The 19,589-nt window shown below is 42.2% G+C and overlaps 1 protein-coding gene across 1 annotated transcript in view; it reads right to left on the bottom strand.

Annotated features, from left to right (window-relative positions):
• LRCH2 (leucine rich repeats and calponin homology domain containing 2) overlaps positions 1-19,092 on the bottom strand; it is a 39,900-nt gene extending 20,808 nt beyond the window's left edge. Inside the window, exons 1-11 of the mRNA XM_058032500.1 lie at positions 18,807-19,092; positions 5,890-6,034; positions 4,627-4,753; positions 3,593-3,698; positions 3,352-3,488; positions 2,992-3,125; positions 2,779-2,866; positions 2,376-2,487; positions 1,963-2,060; positions 1,793-1,860; positions 1,457-1,561 (exon numbers count right to left, since the gene is read on the bottom strand). Of these exons, the coding sequence (XP_057888483.1) occupies positions 1,457-1,561; positions 1,793-1,860; positions 1,963-2,060; positions 2,376-2,487; positions 2,779-2,866; positions 2,992-3,125; positions 3,352-3,488; positions 3,593-3,698; positions 4,627-4,753; positions 5,890-6,034; positions 18,807-19,092 (1,406 nt within the window). The remainder of the gene's footprint in view (positions 1-1,456; positions 1,562-1,792; positions 1,861-1,962; positions 2,061-2,375; positions 2,488-2,778; positions 2,867-2,991; positions 3,126-3,351; positions 3,489-3,592; positions 3,699-4,626; positions 4,754-5,889; positions 6,035-18,806) is intronic.
• Between the last annotated feature and the right edge of the window lie 497 nt (positions 19,093-19,589).

Here is a 19,589-nt window from a genome sequence, read left to right as displayed (position 1 = left end):
GAAGCAGGAGAGGTTGATGGGAGAGCACAGGGAAGTTATTAGCATAGCAAGCAAAAGGAGAGGAGACTGCATAATATTACAAAAACATACACTGAACAAACAGAAATGTGATTAGTAAGGAGTTATTTTGTGATGCTTAATTTCCCTGAGGAGGGATCACTGTTTCACAATTTCCCTGTTCACTGATTGACCATATTTTCCACAAATAAGCATACAAGTATCTTGAGTAAATGCTAAATAATATTCTTATTGCCAGGTAAAAAACCCCACAGATTCAAAACCAGGGCTAAATTTTCTATTGGAGGAGATTTTGAGCTCATGTACCTGAAAATACATAAGCCAACTTTAAAATATAAATGCTAAACAAAGAAATAAAACTTAAGAACTATTAAGATTGCACATCTGCATCATACAAGACAAAGTAGAGCAATTAGCAAGACCACTGCACTAAGACACAACAACATATAATGAGTAAAATTCAAGCTGCAGTTACTTCAGCAGAGGAGTGGCTTGGCATTTCAAATGATTAGATAAGCAGGAAACACGTAATCAAACAAGAGCCTCATGCAACATAAAAACCATCAAACACACTCATTCTCTCTTCCTTCATAGGAGAAAATGATGCATTCTTGGCCTTATTTGCAATACTTTAGGTACTGAGAATACACTGGCATTAAGATTTCATTCCTATTTTTCCCTTCCCTGTGAACAACAACCAATTCTTGAATGCAGGGCTTGGAGTTCTAAGTAAAACCTATTTCATCTTTCACACATGCACACTACTGTTACTGTATTTACCTAATATAAAATGCTGGTGAATTTTTAAGACCCTGCAATTCATAGTATTGGGATCTCAGTTTCTCTGAGGGTTTCATGTGTATTTCACATGAGGAGTTTAGAAGTACCTTAGAGCATTTGCTTGCTTGTTGAAGGACAGAACAAAAACTGTTCCTACACCAGCCTGACCATTTCTATGTGACTCCAGCTATTCCTTCCTGTTCTTCATTTTACACAGTTGCTAACTTGTTCTATTACATTCCTTTAATCTGCTCCTTGTTCCACAGCTCCTTTTCAAGAATTGTTCTGTTGAGATGCCCATAATGAAGCAGAGAAAGGCAGGCAGTTGAAATTATTTATTTTTATCCATAGATATTGTCATTTGACAGAATAATGTAAAAACAAATTTCCCCTTCAGTCCACAGGATATTGACTGATGGAAGTACAACCTAGATTAGCTTGTATCTGAATAAAAATAACCAGTCACAAACAAACTGTAGGGAGGTTGTGGAATTCAGACAAGAAACACAGGACAGGTATCTTGACAGAGTCTGTCACTTCACTCTTTAGCAGCTGGACAAAGCTCTTCTCAAAATAAGGTGTCAAAAGCTTTTGGGTATAAAAGAGGTTAAAGAATAAATTAATTGTAACAGAAGTTATTTTAATAATATTGTTCTACCTGTGTTTTTGTTCTTGCTGCAACAACTGAGCTGCTATTTTTCTCAGGTCAGTCACTTCTTTGAGTTCATCATCATCTTCAGCCAGCAGCTGTTCTTTCTGAAGTCTGAAAAATTAAACATCAGTGATTTGCTTGGCTTCAGGGAAGCAAGACACAGAAATGGCTCATTATGGCAGTAACTAAGCAGTGCTTCCTGTAAGCTTATGCTCTGTCCAGGAGGAACACTCTGTTCAGCATGAGAACTCCTTCCTCCATATGCAAGGAGCTTAAAAAAACCCCACTGTCACCCCTGCCACTACTAGTAAAACCAACTCAAAAAAGATTAAGAAGATTTACCTTTTTTCATCTCCCCACTCCTCATTATGTTCTATTTTCTGGGATTTCTCAGGATGTTTTCCCCGTTCCTTCAACAAAATTGAAAAAAATGTCAGAATTTAATTAACGCAGGAAAAAAAAGAGAAAAATCCAGGCTATTGAACAGTTTTTCTTTTGTCAGTCTCTGGTACCTTGACATAGGAGAGCAGGGTGCCAATCTGTGCCTCTCCCTGCTCAGGAAGAGCTCCCTCCTCTGCGTTGGGATCAATGTAGTCAAACGCCTCTTGGTCTAGGGAGGATTTATGAAGAACAGGAAAGACATCACAACAGTTCTCTTGATCAAATGTTATTCCTGAGAGAAGTAAGGACTTATGAAAAATGTCAGATAAAGATAAAACATAGAAATTGTGCCTTCCTCAGCTAGAAATAATTTTTTCTCCATTCTCTCAAGCCTTTTCTGCCTGTCATTATTACATTGTTTTCTGAACTGATGAAAATACAATACTAACACATGATCCTGTCATTCTGTGCCATTTTCTTACATTAGATTACCTAAGCAAAGTATCCCTGCTGCCTAAGACAACAAATGCACAAGTGGTATTACCTTTCTGTGGATCCAGTTTACTTCCTATTACATGATTGTCATTCCTTAATGTCTGTTCCCTTGTTGATTCTGACACCTGGGAGTGAAGGCTGATTGTATCATCATCAGATGGCTGCAAAGACACTCACATTTAGTGCAGAACTGACATAGAAATGGTATTATTATATGATTTCCTACATTCCCATCATATCATATTAATTAGAATCAACTTTAACCAGAAAAGTTAAAGAAATATATAATTTGTGTCTGATGTGGCAGTCTAAAGGTTTAAACTCAACTGTACACATAGTGAAAGAATATCAGATGCAACTTACTGAGGTATTTCTCAAATTATATAACATACAGAAGGAAAAAGTTCTAAAAAAATCAGAAATTACAAATTCAACAGTGAAAAAATACTCACTTCTGTAGTGGACAACCTTTTATCCCCATTATCACTTCCAATGCCAGAGTCTGGTCCATGGTTTTTATTGGGATAAAAGTCTTCCATGCTACATTAAGAAAAATAACACACAAAATACCCACACAAGAATGAAAGAAACAGTTTTACTTTCCATAAGAAAATAAACATCTTTTTCAATATATGTTCTCTACACTCAAAAATCCCACTACTCACCTGTCTGTGAGGGGCTGGGAGGGGATTCGTTTGCCTAATGATGGCAGATCCAAGGAATCTGGTTTTTTATCTATTCTGAGGCACGCCTGGATACTGAGGAATTTAAATATATGCACTTTGCCCTTTAAACATATCTGTGGGGAAACACAGGAACAAAAAAAAGTCTTAATTACACAGTATGTCTGCTGAGAATACACCCCAAGAAATACCTGCAGCACTGCATTTACAGCCACAACACCCCAAAAGGAGAAACACAAGAAATACAGCTAAAAAAAGAGAAAACTTGATTGGCATAACTTAGAACAGCTTCCTCTAAAATCCTAATAAAAATTTTCTGTACTTGTGTGCTTTAATACTAACCTGTGCTGGTGGAATCTGCATTGGATTGTTATCCAAAACTATAACTTGTAAGTGACGTAACTTTCTGTAACAAATGGGAATTTCTGTAATTTTATTACAAGAAAAATCCAGCTTTACCAAGGGAAGGTCTCCTAATTCTGCATTCAGGGAAAAAAAGCAAACAAAAAAAAAAAGAATCAGTTATCTTCTTAACACTTTGCCTAATTTGCCCACATCAATGGAAAGAAGATGAGTAGCTCACCATCTGGCAACATATGGAGATTATTTCTTCTTATGTTCAATTCTCTAAGTGACTGCAATTTTCCTATTTGCTGGGGAAGAACTTGAAGTTCATTACAGCTAATATCCTAAGAAAGATATAATTAATAAATCAACAGAACATCTTAAATGAAATTACACAGAGGAATACTGTGATCAAAACTATTATAAAGCATACTATTAAAAGAAAAGAAATCCAAGAAAAGAAACCCAACTATCTTGGATTTTCCATGGAGATATACCAAACAGATCTTGCTGGATTTTAAAATGTTGAGTGATTCCAAAAATTCAATTCAAGAAGTTAAATCAATGAATGATGAAATACTGGGTTTGAAATGAATACTGTAGCCTAGGAATCAGAAATTCCTGGTGCAGTTCCCAGATCTGTCAAAAACTTCTTGTGCTATTGCTGCCAACTGACTGGCATTCTGCTCCTCTTCTAAAAATTCTTTTTTCCTTAATAAACCTTGAACCAACCCATGAAACTAAAAAAGAGCAGGCAATAGCATAGCAGGCTCACCAGCTTTTTGCATACAAGCACTAGAGGGTGACAAAGCTGCATCAAGTGAACACAGAACACAGCTATTTCTGACACTAATTTAATATTAATTTATGTAGACCAGAGTGATTGAACAATCACAGTGTCTTTCCAGCCTTCTCATGTTCTAAATAGGTACATCACAGGCACTGGAATCAAACTCTCTGCTGTGTCCTTAATCACCATCAAGCATGCATTCTGGGTTTCACAACTTGAAAAATAAACCAAAAATATAAATAAAACACAGTTACTGAATTTAAATTTTGTAGTTCTATATTTTATAAATATTAATAATTTATTATACTGAATATATAATGAGTATATAATATATATAGTGCTTATAAATATATATAAATATATAATAAATATTTTATATATTATATTTACATATAAATATAATATATTTATATATATATATATATAATATATATATAGTGCTTTTAAGTGTACTGACCACAAAGATTCCCACTTGTACTTACCAACTCCATTAGATCTCTCAACTTTCCAATTTCTTCTGGGATGGAGACCAGCTTGTTATTACTGACAACCAGAACTTTCAGTGGAAGATCAAACAAGTATTTTGGCAATGTTGACAAAAGATTTCGACTTGAAAGCAAGAAAAAGGGACAAGAAAGGCTCAATTATAAGTGAACAATACAGAGAAGTAATTTATGTAGATATGCATTAAGTCTCTTTTTATGCTGCATTTTGGGTAGATAGGCTAGGCTTTTTTGGTTGAAGGCATGAGAAGCAAAAATATGCAAGCAAACTTTTTTTGAACTGACTATAAAAACATGGCAATGAAGCAGTCATTCATGTCCCTTACATAGATTTCCTCTGGTTTTTCCAGGTTTTTGGGGTTTTTAGGAGCTGCCTGCTTTACTAGGAAATGCACAATACACTACTTCCACCACCTGAAGCCCAAATCAGAATGTGGTTTTCCCCTGTGACAAAGCCCCTGAGGTAGTCAGGCAGGATTTTAGCCTGGTCTCCAATGCTACAGCCCACAGGTTCCTGCACTGCAATCAGCCCTTGGACAGGAGCACAGAAACGAGGACAAAGCACAGTTTGGCAAAGCATCATCAGGAGAGCTGACTCCTGAAAGAAGAGTTAGAATACACAGCATTTCTGTGCAAAGAATTGTATTAGCACCTCAAACACCATCAAAAGAGAAATGGCTTCTGCTGAAGAAAGTTAGGCCTATTTCTTTCAGAACATACTGTGGTTTTGTTTCATATTAATCCTCTTTAAAGTTGTGACAGGGCACCTTAGTTATGAATTCATACTGTAAGAACTGATACTTGCAGATTCTGAGACACAGTAGGTTCTGGGGATTTAAATAGCTCTTAACTGAGAAAACTGTTTTGGATTTGATGCAGCTAATATAGAAACAAGGAGTATTCTGGAAAACAGGGTCAGGAGAGTTTTCTAGATTCCCTCACCTTCCAGAGCTCATATCCATCTTCTGTGCTAGTGAGAAAATCCAACCATATGTTTTCCAAGTTTAAAAAGAGCAGTACAGCAGTGGATGTAAATAATGTGCAAAATGAGCAGGACTTTCTGGCCAGAGTAATTTAGCCTCCTGATAGCAGCAAATTTCTATAGCGGGGTTTCTGAACACTGTCTGTCTACATAGCATCACAAACAAAGGAAACTCTGCAAACACAATGACCTGATGAAGCAAAATGCCAACTCTGAGGAGATATGTTAAATAAAGACCAAAACCAATCACCATTACTCACCTAATGTTAAGGTAGGTAAGCATTTGCAGGTTTTTAATAGATTCTGGAATGGATTTGATGCAGTTGTGATACAAATTTAAAGTTTCCAGTGGTGCAAACAGCCAGACATCAGGAGGAATTTCAGTAAATCTGTTCTTTGAAAGATCTAGAAGCAAACAGGAAAAAAAATCCTTTTTTAGTCAAGACTTTCCCTTCAGTAAGGGGAGATAAAAGTACCCACTGTTATTCTTGTCATGCTCCTAAAAATTAAGGTGTTGCAAGAAGTGTAAAATAATTCAGTTTTACCAGATGCTACTGCATATAATTAATACACAAAAGAGCCTTAAAATACTGAAAGATTATTTCTCAATATGCAATTACAACAGAAAGTAGAAGAGTGACAGGAATTCAAAAATACATTTCCTACTACACAGTTACAATGACACTGAATATCAATTATGATTGTCCCTCCTCTGTCAAGTCTTTGTTCTGTGCAATTCTTGGGTTTCTTCCCCTCCAACTCTAGGCACAACAGTGAATCAAGGCAAAAAATCAAAGTTATTTCTCCCGTTTGACAGCTACATTGGAATCCAATGTCATTGTACAATGTATCTGCAATGCTAAAGCCAAGTTCCCAAAGCATCCTTACACAGTAACTGGCATTCTCCAGGTACACATTTGTAACTTAACTGAAAAGAGGATAAAGTTGCATAAACCAATGCCACAGGTGTTTATAGATAAAAGTCAAGATGCAATTTAACCTGACCTGAAAGCAGAAAGAGATGAGATCTTTGACCATGGAAACACAATTCTTGAGCCAGAGTTATTCTGACAAAGCATGAGTGCATTATGCAAATCTGCATGCAGGAGTTAGGACAAAACAAAGCATTACCAAAATGTACAGCACCACTGACTGTATGAAACCTTGAAAAGAACCAGAAAATAGAAATGAAAAGTGACCCAAGAATCCTGGAAATTATCAGCTAAACTATCAAAACCTGTGCCATCAAAAGTCCACCGAACTACCTTGGAAGGAAGAGATATTTACTTGAGAACAACTGCCTAGTCTGAAAGGAACTCTGGCTGCCAACCCAGGACATTTCAAAAGGATGTGGTTTCTCAGAAATGCTGAACAAACTCTTTTAACAGAGAAGTAATACAGATCCCTTGCTATTTCAAGCTTTAGTTCTCAATTTTTAACACTCACATGGAATAACTGTTTCTGCTTAGCTCCCATCACGTTATCACTGGAAGGAACAGTTCTGCAAAAAGTCTGAAAAGGGTTGGAAAATTGGCTCCAAGTCATTGTCAGGTTCAAAGAGAGCTCAACAACCTGAAGTTTAACTGGCAAACAGCCATGAGCAGCATTTCTCAGGGCCAGCACTGGAACCAATATTGCTCAGCTTCTTCCTCACCAGCCTGGCAAACACGTTGAGGACAGAATGCAGGACACCAGGGTGTGCAGAGGGAACGGCCTCCACACTGTGCTGCAGGTGACCAGCAAACAGAATGGACTGGTACCATGAAACACCATCTTCCTGGGCAGTGATTTTTGGCAGTAGCTTTAACTTTACCTCTTGAAGTCTAAAATTTGTGAAATTTTGTGTGCTATCTGACCGTCATTCCATTATTTCTTAAAAACATTCTCAAGCTTAAGTATCACAAAGTCTTTCTAAAAATTTGAGTATCTACTGCTGATGCAGAATTCTGCCAACTCTACCTGCAAAAAGCAGAAAAATATGTTCCCAGGTTGAAGGAGTGGCATTCCTAATGAACTGTGAGAAAAATGGAATAAAGTTAACTACAACTGAAAATATCAAAAAAACGTAAAAAGCTTATTTAAAAAATTAGCATGCTTGAGAAAGTTTTCACAACTAGCGAAGTTCATTTTCTCCTTTCCACTACCTCAATTTTCAAAATGTTACAGAAAAATGACAGCTTCCACACAAAGGTTTTCTGCAAAACCCTTTTTAAACAAATGCTCTCCTGCTCTAATATTCAGCAGAGTGCAACACCTGCATGCACAGAGATGCCCACAGTTTTATTGCTGGCCCTGTTTTACAACCTCCAGCACATGCTGAAGTCTTTAATATTGTGAAAAAAACCCCAAAAACCTGCTTTAAGCCCCTTCCTGATTTGGTTTTATCAGCTGAAGGCTGGTACAAAGATCAGCCCACAAAACAAAAGGCAGAATCCCACCCTACTGCCACTGTGCCAGGGGCAGCACTATAGACCTGAACTAGAGGTTCAAGGGCACCACAAAAATTTTGCTGCTGTATTTGCTTCCAGTCACACCTCAACCACACATCTTGGAAAGTCCCAGGTTAAAACAGCCTTGCTCTTTCTTCTAGAAATAAAATCTAGAGGCAAGGGCAGACAAGAAGCAGAGGACGCACCAAGTCCCTGCTCTGTCTGGATGAGTGGAGCAGGGGTGTAACACCCACAGGGAACACAAAGCAGCTGTGGTTTCCAGCCTGGCTGACACAAATCACAGCAGCACAGCCTGGCTGGAGCCCCTCAGTGAGCCCTGGTACAGAACCCACACAGCTGCACAGCAAAATACAGACCCAGGGCACTGCATTAATGTAGCACTGCAGAAACCACTTCTCTGGAAACAAGGCCTTTGAAGGCACTGTGGGGCAAGGATTGCACCTTCTTATTATGAAAGCCAGAAATCCTATTAGAATAGGAAATGACACCCACTATCTCTCAATAATAAAATAAAAAGGTAAATAAAGAGGTGGGAGATAGCATGACTTCTATTCCAAGCAATTTTTCATTCCATCACCACAAAACAGTATTAGAAGAGCTCCAGGGGTTGGTCCAGATTTTATGGGGTTGGTCCAGATTTTATGAAGATAAAGATTTGAGTATCTATAGTTTTCCACAATATTCTCATATTGAATGCACTTGTAGCTTTTCAAAATCAAGTAAAGCTATTTTTATCCAAACTAAAGGATGATTTCTACTCCAAAAACGTTTTCATAACAAGCAAGAAGTTTATGAGACAGTATTGCCTGTTATGGTAAATAAAAAGTAGATGTGAAACATGTGCAACTTAGGTACTTTTTGAAGACTAACAATACAACAGATGACCAAATCCAGTCTGAAAAAAGGAAGGAACTTTAGGAACAGAGTGCTCCTCTATAAACAAGCCAGCTTCTATCTCACCTGGAAGCAGGCTGCTAGCATTGAGAATGGCTTTGTAAGGGTTAACAGACTGGAGGAGCAAGGGAAGCTGCTAAATGCAGAACCACAGATGATTCAGGTTGACAACTCCTCTAGAGGTGAGATGATAGGAATCCTTTGCTTAACCAGTTTAGACTGGAGAAGTCTCAGTGGGAGTGCTGTGTGAGGACTAACCAGCAGACACTACCCATGCTGCTCATGAATCACAGGGTATTTCAATACCTTATCTCTGCAGGAACAATGAAAGTGAGAAGTGCACCATCACTAAGGTTACATTTGGAAGAGGAACTAGAAAAATATGAAGAAGTTGGTTGCCCTTTAGTTTTCTTTTGACAGAAAAAGTAAAGTCTTTAGTTAGTATAAGATGGTGATTAAAAAACAATATATAGAAAGATCAAAAGGAAAGAACTCTAGGAAATCAGTCTGGAAGGGAAGCCATAAGAAGTGAGGGGTTACCTTCTGTCAATTTAAGCCATGATCAAGAGGGAAAGCAAAAAGCTCAAGCTGTCAGGTTACAGCAGTGTGCAGCCAGGTATTTAAGCAGTATTACCTTCACATTTGCCTTGGTTTTGCACTTTTCCCTAAGGATGCAGTACTGCTTCCCATCAGGAACATGCTGATATGACAAACTGGCTTTTTATTTAAACCAGAACAGCTCCTTTTATATTCAGGTATTACACACACTACATGTCGAATTTCAAATACATGGCTCAGTTAGGAAATTTACACTGAACCTCATCTTGATATTTTATAATATTTTTCATAAAATTACCTTGCTGATCCAGGATATTGGTGTTAGGCTATTGCTCCAAAACTGTGTTAAGAAACAAGATCATAAAACCCCCATATTCCTCACCCCACAAACCCCAGAACTGCTCTCCTAATTCATCACAGATAGATTTTCCCAGCCAGCTTTTCTAGCAATGCTTTAGCTGAAGCCAACCAAAATCTAGGAACAGTTGTAACTGTAAAACAAATCCTACAGAAGACAAGAGATGCTGAAAAACAAGTGTTCAGACCTGATACCAAAAATACTCTTTTAGTCAATCTAAACCTGAATGTGAGATTGCCACACAGAATATGGGTAAAACCCATGTGTCTGTCAGATGCAGGATGGTTCTGGAGAAGGAAAAAGTAACCTCAAACACTGCAGAGACACCTGCATGTGGTCTGTGCAGGAAGCACAAGTGTCAATGTCCACAAACCACGACTGCAGAAAGCTTTGTTGCATAAACAATTAAATCGGTTTCTCATGCTCAGTGCCATCTCTGTGGTCAGGTACAGCAGACAGATCTCCTCCTGCCTTGGTTACTCTCTCAACAAACTGGAGAAGGAGCCTCAGGAGAAAGGAACTCCTCAGCTTCCCAAGCTCACCTCAAATGGGATGTCCCTCTAGCACTTCCCTCAAACTCTACACATCTACTTGTAATTTCACAGTTCCAATCTTAATGCATGATGAGTGATAGAAATGTTTTAAAATTTTCCCTTCAAAGAAAAAACAAACCCAGATAATTAAGTAATAAAAACCAGAATTCTTCAGACTTGCTTATGATGCAAAATGAAGTGCTGAACAATTAAAATACCTCCAGATGTAGACTGATTTCCCATATTGATATAAACAGCAACCATTTCAGTTGCAAAGGAGACCAAAAATGTTGAACTTACTGGCAAAAATATTCAACAATTACAGCACCATAAATCTATGTAACTGTGAATTTCACATACAAATCAACATTTGCTCTCCAACATCAAGAGCAATGGTGAAGGACAACATGGAACCATCTGAGCACCCATCAGCTCTCATGCACAGTAAGGAAGCTGAGAATGCCAAAACCCTGCAGCTCAGGAAACTAAAATGACCACAAATTGTTAAGGAAAGCTATGTACATTTGAAGTCTGTTCTTAAAAGCTTATGTAGCAATATTTAACTTGATTTTTATCTGGTGTGTACACTCAAGTCAAGTAGAAGCAGTCTGCCTTCTGTTCAAAAGAAAGAAAAACCACTCCCAGCACTAGAGGTGGCTACAAGCAGCTTTTACTTTTTTTCTGCTGGGCATTTGACAGCATGGAATAGCTTCTGGTTTTGTGAAAAGGTATTACAAATAGGTATCAAAATGGTATTTGGATTCTAAATCCAACAACTGAAGATCTAGGATATACCTGCTTTATGGTTATCCCCAGCTCTAAGTTTAGTTACAGACTTGATCTGTGCAATTAAAATGACAAAGAAACTGCACACAACCACATAATTGAGTTTTCAAGTACAGAGGAAGGGTTCTACAGGCAACAAGAAATTCCATTTGACAGACCTGAGTTCTTGGCTTTTCAAGCTAATCAGCACTTCTGAACAAAAAACAAAATGCTTTTTTAAAACACACTTTTACTGCTTTTGAGACTTCAATAAAAACCAAAACAGCCTGTCAGACTGAACAGTTGTTCCACATGACAGAAATGTTTCTGTAACTGGCCAGACCCATCAATGGTTGTGTCTCACACTTCTGCTCCCAGGGAGAAAGAACTGAGACCCAGCACACTGGCTGTGAAATCAAAGCAGCCTTGGGAACCCACTATTCCAGCCCACCCTCACTAAACCCAGTCTACACTGGGTGCACCCACACTGAACATGTTTAAATTGGCAGTTTGGTTCAAGCAATTCTTGTTTTTCATGTAAGCTCCCTCTGCTCACATGTTGGTTCAGGTATGTGAGGTTCTTCCTGAAATCTCTACCAGTAGAGAACTAAACCAGAAGCTCTGATCTAAAGGCTGGAACAAGGGGGGGTCATGCTGGTGCTGATCTGCTGCACAGCTCTGCCAGTGCTGTCCACACAAATCAGATTTGTTACTTGAGGTGCAACAAGCACACTTGAGACAGGCACTGATTATTTATTTCAGAGCTGTGCAAGCCTGGGTGCTCAGGGGTATACCACAAGTCAATCACACCAACTATCAAAACTTCTCACAATTTATACATTTTAGCAAAGAAAGGAATTAGTGTTCACTGGCTCCAAGTTACATAGTTCTCTTTACAATCAATATTCTATCTTCCATGGGCTCAGGACCTCTGTTGCTTCTCATGCTCATCAGTTTGTGTGCCCAGTCCCTCTTCCTTTGGCTCAGTGGGCTTCTTGGCTTGGGGCTCCATCAGTCACTGCTGTGATCTCCCCCTGCCACCACTGATCCACTCAGGACTGATCCAGCAGAGATGCTGAACTGGCTTTATGGGCTTCATCCCTATCTTGGGGGCTCTGCCAACTGTCCTTGTGGTCTGTAAGCCCTGCACTCCCTGTGCCCACTGTCAGTGTCACATCCTTCTTCCCAAGCCTTGTCAGCTGCCCCCACATCTGAGATCACTGACGCCTGTCAATCCCTAAACCTTAACAAGGCAATTCTTACACCACTAATTTGTTTTTTCAACACCTGGATATCACTTGGTTCTTACCTCTATTAGTTGCTATTTCCCTCCTTGCTGAGCAGGCTTGAAAGTACACAAAGATCAAGGAACATCCTTTCTCAAGTAAATTTTACATATTCCACATTTTACAACATGAGGATGAACTCAACAGATGAACAGATGAATTCTTCAGCACATTGCAACATTAGAAAGGTCTGGACATTTCCAAAAGAAGATAACACAGTGCTCCAGCTCTGGAGTGTGTTCAGCTATTTTAGCACAGCATGATTTAAATGGAAAATAAAGAACACATAACCAGGATCACTCCTCAGTCTGGCATGTGAAGGTGTAAATTCACATACCATATCAAAAGGACATAATCCATTACTTCACGTCAAGGATTATCTTCCTCTCCATTACTGAAGGTGTCTTGGCTCCATAAATCTTTCAGAGTTTGAACTGGTAAGCAGAAAATCCCATTGGAAGCTTTTTTGTTTTGGCACTTCAGTATTTAGTCTAGAGTATAGCTGCTAAAATGCTTTACTGCCAGGAAGAGTATTTTCTTGACAAGACTTCTTAAGCTGCCATATTACAGCACAGGGCACCTTCCTCCCACTTAAACTCACCATCATTTATTGGTTTAATGCTGACAATTTCTTTTCTGGCTGTGAAATTTTTTAATTCCAAATTTCTGTCTCACAGACAAGTAGTATAAGGGAAAGTAATCCTCATCTGGCAATGAAGCAAAGCCTGAGTTCATTAAGGAATATCTCAAATATACACAAAATTCCCAAGACTTACACCAGTCTCTGTATGCTCAGTAACACACACTCAAGCCTTTGTCCCGACAAGCTTACAATCTAAATAGACATGAGACAAGCTACAACCAACCTGCAGTAATCAATGTTTACTACATGACTTATCTTCTGTGCAGATAAAATGGCTTGTAGCTGGATAAACTGAGCAGAAACATTTTTGAAGTAAGCTAAACTGCTGGAAGACAAAGAACATTGGAGAACAAGGCAACTGCACTAAGAGGATAGCAGAAAAAAACCTGAAGGAACTGGGTAAACCAGCAGTCCATGAGCACTGAGAGAACAGGGTCTGGTAACCATTCCAGCTTGTTCTCCTGAGACCTGGAGGCCCCTGCTGCAGCAACTTCAGCATCTGCTCTGGCTGGCTGGTGCCTCCCACTGGCTCTGTCCCACTCATGCCAGACCCCATGGCAATGTTTAAGAACGGCCACAGCCTCTCCTATTAGCTCAAAAATCATCCTAGAGTACCTCTCATTAGTGCATGTAATAACAACCTGCAGCAAACACTCTCAGAAACCTTTTAGAAGAAGTTCTGGTCACTACATCCTGCCTGTTGGAAGGGTGCTGAGGTGACAAATGGCAGGAGGGCTTGGTTGAACACCCAGATGGTCGAGGATTTGCTCCTGTGCAGTCACACCTGCTGCTCAGCTGCCACTGAGCTCAGGCTCCTTCAGCCTTTAACTACACAAACCCTTCTTCAGAAGCCATTCACTGACACTTGGAAACACATTTGTGAGAATCATGTCTGCCAAGCACTGAACTATTTTAGTTCTATACCAGGGTAAAGACTTTATTTTTTATTTTCACCTGAAGTGTGCAACCTCCTCTAGACCTGTGAGCACATTATGCTAGCAAGTGGCAAACAATCCCAGGCTGGAAGAATGATGAACATCAGACTGTTGGACAGTCACAGAAAAGCACAGAACTCAGAAGTCCCTTCCCACAGCCATTCCACTAATTTATTACACACGCAAAAATGTTTCAAATAACTTCACATTTTCAGTGGAACTCCAGCCCTCAGCCCTGATTTAGTTACCTTTCTGCTAAGGACAGATTTCAGCAGTAAATGCCAGCCCTGCTGGGAATATGAGTAAGTACTTTTGAATCAGCTCCAACCAAGTAGCACAACTTAAATGGGAAAACACTTCACCAAAAGGAGTATCTCAAAAAGCACAAGCTACTCCATTATTCTTTATCACAAAAGGTTTTGCAATACAATTCACAATCTAAATTATTTGCCACCTCTGTAAATAATCAGTAACAAGTAAAAACATGTATCCAAAGAAGTTCCTTAGTTGATCAAACACAGAAATACTACAGACCTTAGATGTTGGATATTACAAAACACAAAAATAGTCAACACAATGTCAAATTTAATTTTGATGGATGGAGATGGTAAAAACTCAAAAAAATTACACATTGCATGTTTTTTGTAGGTCAGTATTTCAGATAAGGCTGTAACACTAAATTTATGGGGTTTTTTAACATTAAGATATAAGTGGTGTTCTTCATAATACAATCCTTTTAGGGAGGCAAACAGTAACAATCAGCTCCTTTAACTGCAAATCACTGAACTGAACCTGCCCATCACACCAAGTATCTCTAACCAGGACCCTTAACAGTGGCCCTCAGCAGGAAATCCTCAAGCACACAGAGCTCATTTCTGCCATGCCCAACCACAGGACAGGCTGTGAGAACACTGCAGAAAACTTCCAGAATTGTTTATAAACTGTGTCACTTCCAGATTTTGCATCAGATGCATTTCAGAGCATAAACACTGACTCCTCTCCCCCAAAACCATAGAATCAGAGTTCCTCTTTTTGTTCAAATCTGAAGGAAATGCTGCTGAAGAATCCCATTTTGCAATGTGTTTGATTTCCAGAATGCAATCAAGATTTAGGATATACATCCTATATGAATGTTTATTTTTTTAGCTGAATATTGGATTTGTTGTTGCTGTTCAGTCACCACTGTCCTCAATTTAATCAACATCGGCTCCACCAACAGAAATAATTTTATTCAGAAAGGAAGATATAATTGGTTTAGAAGTGCATACTGTAGAGGCAGAACTGCATTATAAATTAACATTCTTATGCATTTCACACTCAATATTAAGCCCTGGGGGTTTCATCTGTAATCACATGAATGACAATGTACCTCAGAAGAGCCAGAAATAAGATGCAAAAAAGTCAGAGACATGCAAGTAAAGGTGACAATGGTTTCTGAAACAATGCCATGCCAAGCTGGCACTGGCCAGGACAGGAGGGCTCACTCCCCAGCCACACTGGAATACACTGGTGTCACTCCTCCATGCTGGGAGGGCAAAGCAGAAGCGAGAAAGGAGAAATTTCAACATTTGTCTATTTACATTCACCTACTTCTAATTGCCTGGGAGTTCCCTCAGAATTAAGAGGTGGGAATTGAAGCTGTTGTGACAAAGCCATAAACAAATAAGCCTGATGGCACCACTGCATTTTCTGGAGCTGTTCATCACACACTTTTCCTATGCACTAAATTCATTTCTTAAAGATGCTCACTAAAAAAGGGGAAAATCACTAAAGGCACAGGTTGACTTAGGTTCCTGTGCCATACTGTCAGACTGAACTATCTTTAAAAAAACAAAGCAGCAAACAGAACTCTCCAGCTAAGCAGACTGTGATTACACTGATGTGATAGACTCAATTACTTAACTGCCAGGGGGCCTAATGCTGTTCATGCAGACAGAAGCAAAGATACACATAAAATTACTGGAATATTCAAGATATCTCCTGATAGCTCAAGAACTATGATTTTCTTTTGTTTTCAGAAGTTCATTAAAAGCAACACAAGATCTGTTTGGGCAGCCAGAAGACAAATTCAGATAAATAATAAAATAAGGATTTCCTGGCCAAAGTGTGGCAAGGACAATTCACAGTTAAAAAAACAAACAAACAAAAAGAGCTAAACAGCCAGACATGGTCACTATGTTTTAGACACATCATTTAAAGTACAAAAACTATGCCTCAGTATTTGCAAATTAAGTATTGGCAAGCCATTATGTAAGTTAGATGCAAAATAAAATCCCAAGCTATTTTTGATAAATCAACAGAAGTTGTGCTTCAACATAGCTCTTGCTGACTTTACTGATATAAAGATAGAATATTCTGGGTTTACAGCAACACTGCAGATCCTCCTGCCTAAGGGCTGGTGATATGGAAAAGAAATTGTTTACATCCACACGGGTCAGAGACTGTTTATTCAAAATATTTGTTTCAAGTACCACAGAATTGAATTTCAGAGTCACTGACAGGAAACAGAAAGTGAAACCCTGGGAAGATCTGTGACCCAAGCCCCCAGCTCCTCAGTCCAGAACCTTGTTCATGGCGATATTTGCATGTGAAACGGGGAGAGCTGCTACAGAAATAGCAGTTACTGCTCGACTGCTGCCTCTGAGGCAGCTGCTGATTCCCCACGGAGCTCCAGGCCACACTGACACTGCCAAGGATGTCCCTGATTCACCAGAACACCATTTACCCACCTGACAAAAATTCCTACAGATCAAGTCAAAACACACACTACAGGTCTTTTTTACAAGCATCTTTTGAGAGCCATCTAAAATTCGTATTTCACCAGGATTCATTCATAAACCAGGACTACACTAAATCAGGATTCTCCCAAGATGGGACTTACATAGATGCAGTTTAACTATTTCAGTACAGGATTTTAGAGCAGCAAGCAATAAAGCTATTTCTGCCAGAGACAGCCCTTAAAACATTTTCACACCACCATTCACAATAACAATTTAATCCTGATGGGAATGACTGAGCTCTACTACATCCTAGAACACAGACACAAGATCACTGTAGACAGGCTCTGACTCAAACGTTGAGATTCAAAATAAATGGACAAAAAAACCCTACCAAAATGCACACAGCAATAATTAGAAGCCAACAAAAGTACAGAGCCTTGATTCTCCAGCTTCAGGATAGAGAAAATCTTTTTAATAACAGATTACCCACATGCCTAGTGCTTTGGTTATTGAGTATCTACACAAAGCAGCGATCAACAATATTGCTAAAGACATTTTTATGCTGCTACAAGGAAAACTCCAGCTTCCATTATTTCATAGAACCTCTTTTTATTTCCAGCTGCCACCATGGACAGTTTCCTATTCCAAACAATATGCCAGCTATTCATAACCCACGGGGAAAGAAAGGCCCCAAAACAAACCCTCCCACAGCACCAATTCACTCAAAGAACATTTTGAAAAGCCACTACTATTTGTGAACAAAAGATCCCGGGCCTCTCAGTAATATTTTAGTCTAGCACATTGTTTAAAATTATCTATTTTCAGCAACTACCCCAGCAGCAAAAAACCCCACAAGCAAATGGAGATGAGCCACAATATGAGAAAACCTCCGTGCAAAAGGTAGCTTTGTTTTCTAGGAACCGTATAGAAAAATGCCTCCATATTTACTGCACCTGAAAGCCTGGGTGAATGCAGGCCCACACTCACGATATCAACACACACCAAGCTCTCCACGCTCACTGCTGGATGCCCACACATCCCTCGCACCCGCACTTGGAACCCCCTTGCTGCTGAGCGGGGAGGGCGATACCCCAGGTTTTACACAGCTTTTACTGCAAGGGATCCGACACCCCTGAAGGTACAGCACAACCACAACACGGAGCTCTCATTCACCGAGGGCGAACTCCAGCGCTCCCCTCACCCTGCACGCCCTGCTCCGGACACACCAGCTGCAATTCCCCACCTTAAGGCACGTATGGACCGACAGAGGGACAAATGCCCGGTTCCCTGAGACCGCCCCTCTTCCCTGCAGGCACACAGACCGCAGCACCTTCACAGCCCCGGGGCCCGGGCACAGCGACAGCGCCGGTTCCGCTGCCAGCGCCCAGGGGACAGCGACTTCCACCCCCGAGCACCGAGCACGGTGAGCTCGGACACGCAGGCCGGGCTGTGCCGGGAGCCCCTCTGCCCCCGCACATACAACACACACACAGGGCGCCGTGCCCTGCCACACTCACACACGCCCCTGCGCTCTCGCACACGCTCACACAGAGCCGCTCTCCCCCCGCCTCCCCAGGCACCGCCGGGCGCCCCGCTCCGCTCGCACACCGCAGGCTCAGCGTGCCCCGCTCACAGCCACACCTGCACGGCCGCTGGCCGCACACTCACACACCAGAACCGACCCCAGTGCGTCCAGAAGGGGCCGGACACTGCAGCCCCACATGCTCTACACCCCGGCACGGTGCCTGCACGGAGAGCCCCCCAAACGCGGAGCCTCCCCGCTGTCCCCCAGTGCCCTTAGCCAGCGGGATCCCCGCTCCTCACCCACAGCGGCCGCTCCCGTGTCACCGCTCGGCTGCGCCCCCAGCCCTGCCCCGCCACCGCGGGGATCCCCCCGCTGCATCCCCGCTCCCGGGCCCGTACCCGCCACCGCCCGGCCCCGGCGGCCGCCACAGCGGCTCCGCGCCCCCCGCCCTCCGCGCCGGCCCCGCTGCACGCCCGCAGCCCCGGCCCGGCCATGCCGGGGCCCCCTCACCTGCTTGCGTCGTGTCGCTCAGATCGCAGCCGCTGCCGGGGAAGTCGCGCAGCTTCCTCCCGCTCAGGCACAGGATGCCCGAGCTGCCCGCCTCCTCCAGGGCCCGCTCCAGGCTGCGCACCGTGTGCGACTGCGGCAAAGCTGCCGCGCCCCAGTGCGGCCCCGACGAGAAGGAGAGAGTCAGGTGCGCGGGGATGCCGAGCCCCGCCGCTCCGCTCCCGGCCGCCGTCCCGCTCCCGCTGCCGCTGCCGTTGTTGCCGCCGCCGCCCCCCTGCCCGGCCGCCATCTTGACCGGCCCCTCCACAACAACGGCCGCGGCCGCTGCGCAGGCGCCGCGGGGCCCGCAGGGGGCGCCGCGGGACGGGGCGGGGCCTCGCGGCGCCCCTCGGCCGCGCCAACCAATCCGCGGCGGCGGCGGCGCTGAGGGGCGGGGCTTCGCGAGGGGGCGGGCGGCTGTGTGCCCGAGGGCTCGTGTGCCGCTAGGGGGCGCTGCCGGGGCTGAGGGAGCGGGTCGGGATTGGGATCGGAGCGGCGCCGGGATCCTTTTGACAACGGAGGCATCCCGAGAGCGGGGGTAGCCCAGGAGGAGGATCATCGGCTCGGCAGCCCCAACGCCGCTGGGAGGGCGGCCCTGCCCGCTCCCCTCACGCCCCGCTCGGCTCTGCCGGTGCCCCGGCCCGCGCAGCGTCTGCCGCTCCTCAGGCCCTCAGCTCTCCTGTGCCGGGAGCATCAGAGCCTCTGTGGCCTCTGCCTCGCAAAAACGGGCACCGGCAGAGCCGGGTA

The sequence above is a fragment of the Melospiza georgiana genome, chromosome 12 (assembly GCF_028018845.1).
Source record: "Melospiza georgiana isolate bMelGeo1 chromosome 12, bMelGeo1.pri, whole genome shotgun sequence".
In the NCBI taxonomy this organism is placed as follows: domain Eukaryota; kingdom Metazoa; phylum Chordata; class Aves; order Passeriformes; family Passerellidae; genus Melospiza; species Melospiza georgiana.
This window is presented reverse-complemented; position numbering and strand designations above follow the sequence as displayed.